Source organism: Belonocnema kinseyi, chromosome 4 (assembly GCF_010883055.1).
Source record: "Belonocnema kinseyi isolate 2016_QV_RU_SX_M_011 chromosome 4, B_treatae_v1, whole genome shotgun sequence".
Classification (NCBI taxonomy): Eukaryota; Metazoa; Arthropoda; class Insecta; order Hymenoptera; family Cynipidae; genus Belonocnema; species Belonocnema kinseyi.
The window spans coordinates 35,671,460-35,674,953 of NC_046660.1; the positions used below are offsets into that span (position 1 = coordinate 35,671,460).

The 3,494-nt window shown below is 28.2% G+C and overlaps 1 protein-coding gene across 1 annotated transcript in view; it reads left to right on the forward strand.

The window, feature by feature from the left end:
• LOC117170513 (tachykinin-like peptides receptor 99D) overlaps window positions 1-3,494 on the forward strand; it is a 108,933-nt gene that overhangs the window by 93,665 nt on the left and 11,774 nt on the right. The window contains exon 3 of the mRNA XM_033357286.1: window positions 1,812-2,008. Within this exon, the coding sequence (XP_033213177.1) occupies window positions 1,812-2,008 (197 nt within the window). The remainder of the gene's footprint in view (window positions 1-1,811; window positions 2,009-3,494) is intronic.

Consider the following 3,494-nt stretch of genomic DNA (forward strand, 5'->3'; position numbering starts at 1 on the left):
TTCTCGTTTCCGATTTCCCCTTCGTTCGCTTGCCCTCACTCCTTGCCACATCACGCGTACACATTTACATATATTTTTATTTAAATTTTTTATTATTGTTCCTTTGCAAAAACTGTACATAGAAAAAAATCGCCATAATGTTTGAAGCAACAGAGAAATTTTCAAAATTTGGAATTTTCAAATCAAAAAAGGGAACAGAAGATATTAACAGATTTGAACATTTATTTTTTTTACCTTTTCGGATGTGAATCCACACATTTTTTTTACGTAGCCCAAGCAATTCGACTAATTTGATCATTTTCACTCCGCCCTATAGAGTAAGTATGATACTTGAGGGAAAATTAGATGTCGGAAAATGAGGAGAAATGATGGTAGGAGGTAGGGTGTAGGGTAAGTAACGGGAAATAAGGAAAGGGGAAATTATTGAAATCTGTTTTTAAAATCTTGAAATCTTTTAAAATATCCTTAAATATATGTCAAACTATTTTCAATCCCTTTAAATTATTAAAATTAATTGAAAGTTATTTGTAATCTTTTAGAATCACCTAAAATATTTATAATCCTTTAGAATATTTTAAAAACCTTTGGAATATTTTTAAACTCTCGGAAATGTCTAGAAATAATTAAAAGGTTTTAAAAAGCCTTTAAAAATTCCTTTAAATTTTTTTAAATACCCTTAAATTTTTTAAATCCTTCGGAATCATTTCAAATGCTTGAAATATATTTATAATTTATAATAATTTTATATAATAAAATTATTATAAAAATTTATAATAATAATAAATAATAAAATTTATATAAACTTTTGTTTAAACTACGGAAAATTTAAATGATTGAAATCGATTTAAAAATTTTTGGAATCTTTTAAAATATCCTAAAATCCTTTAAAACCATTGAAATCTTCGAAAATATAATAGAATCCCCTGGAATCACCTTCGAATCTTTTAAAACATCCTGAAATATTTCAAATCTTTTAAAATATTTTCAATTCCTCGAAACTTTTTAAAGATCTTGAAACTTCTTTGCAACTTTTTTTAATACCCTGAAATCCTGAAATTCTTTGTAATCCCTTCAAAATATTAAAATCTGTTACAAAATTATTTGAATCTTTGAGAACTTCCTCAAATATTTCAGAAATATTCAGAGGAAATATCTGAAAAAGGTATATGCAGAAAAAAATGTTCTTGAACCAAAAGAACTGTTTTTTGGATATAAATGAAAAATTGGTTGAATAAAACAAATTTTTATGGGTGCAACAAAATATTTTATTTACTAAAGAACATTTTCTTTTTGAATCAGCCAAATACACCTATCAAACAATTTCGTTAAAGCAAGCAAAAAAGATAGTTGGGCCAACCACATATTTTTTGTCCATATAATAACCGTATTCTATTGCTGAACCAACAAAACTTTTTTTCATTCAACACAATCTTTTTCTTAGTGTATATAGACCTGAATTAAATAGTGGTTAACCCATGGTTTAATTCATTGAAAGAGAAATGACTAAAGTGGTATTTTTATTATTTTTATTTACTACAATAACTTTATCTTAAGAAAGGGACTAAGAGTTGATTTGACTTGAAGTGCTTCTTACCGAAATTCCTTTGATTTTTCTATTTTTTTCCTAATTTCCCTGACTTTTCCCTGACTTTTCCCTGACTCAAATGAATAATAATTCAAAATTGCTTTCTGCTCGTAAACTTGAATGCTGTTTCGATTCCAATCTCGATTCCAGTTGTAATCAAAATTGTAATCTGGAATGGTCTATAGTAATTCAGTTGTTATAATACCCTAAATTATTATTGTTCCAGGTCGTGAAAATGATGATTGTAGTAGTGGTCATCTTTGCGGTTTGTTGGCTGCCCTTCCACGTGTACTTCATTCTCACATCATATGTACCGGAAATCACGACCGGCCCATATGTTCAAGAGATTTATCTAGCAATTTATTGGCTAGCCATGTCTAATTCTATGTATAACCCCATCATTTATTGTTGGATGAATTCTAGGTGAGTATAAACCCACAAAATAAAATCATCAAGTTATAAAGTTCTTAGAGAGCTACAAAGTATTGCAAAAACTCTTTAGTAGCTCCTAACATAAATTCCTGTTGAATTTCATTATTTAGATTTTTTCTTCATGCCATACGCATGCGTGTAATGAAGAACCCCTTTGAAGGATTGACCTCTCAATGGAAGAATTTCCCTCCGGGAAGAAAATTTTTGTTTTCCTAGAAATTTTTCTCTTGCTGCTCAGATTTCAAGCTTTATGTCAGACATGAATTTTTATTCGCAACAAACGTCCGCTCTAGTCATATAATAGTGTCTAAATTCTGATTTTATTTCCCTTTTATCAAGAAATAATATTTTTATCAACATTTTGAGCCGCAGTCTCTTGTATGTCGGTTAGAATACATCATTCTTGTGTTTTAATTGAAGATTATTTTTATGCAAATTTTTATGCAAAACAAATTTTAATTTTTGATGAACATTTTCATTGTGATTTTAATGGACATCTATACGTTGATCTTAAAAAATGAAATTTCCTAACTGTTCTGATTTTTACACACTGGTAAAATACTGCAATATAGCAAATTTTATTTTTAAATACGCATCTATATTTCAAGATTTTCCGTTTGATCCATACCCGAAAAACTCAGACTAATTTTTTTTATTTTTCATCCTCTGATGACCAAAAAACATCATTATAAAATATAAAATTTTACTTATTATTGAACATCTGCATACCAAGACCTTTAATTTCAGGTACCTTCAAAGACTATCGTACTGAAGGAAAACATTCCCTCATAGTAATCTAAAAAATTTAATTTCTTAATTTTTCTTATTTCTTAATCTTTGATAATAAATAAAAATCAGTATGGTATAGCCAATATCATTTTCAATACACATCTACATAGCAAATCCTTTAATTTACGATATCCTTAAAGAAAATTGAAATAAAATAAGAACTTCCAGCATAGTGGACTAAAAACAAAATTTTGCGATGTGTTTCATTTTTATCAACTGATATAAAAAAGCAATACTATACACAGAAAAAAACTAGAGTTTTAATTTTGATTCAGGTCATTTTCTTACAAATTCATTTTAAAATTTAGTAATGCTCAATCTCTTCGTGAATGTTAAAGCTAAAAAACAATTTATTTGCTTTCAATATTCGTTTTGCTCAATATAAACCAACGAATCATGCACTAACCACTTCAATTTTGTTTCAGTACACTTTGAAGCGGTTTCTTGGCTAAAAGTTAAACTTTTGTTCTGTATGATATAGAAATTTTATTTTTTAATACACATCTATACTTGAAGAAGTTCAACTTGAATCATCCCTGAAAAATATCGGACTAAATGTGAAGTTTCGAGCAGAAATTCGAATAATTTTTTGAGCATGTTAAACCCCGTAAAAAATGGCGCTCGCTACCAAGGGACTTGGAAATGATCGGTAAATCAGACTTCAGAAACTGAGACCAAACGAAGGAGC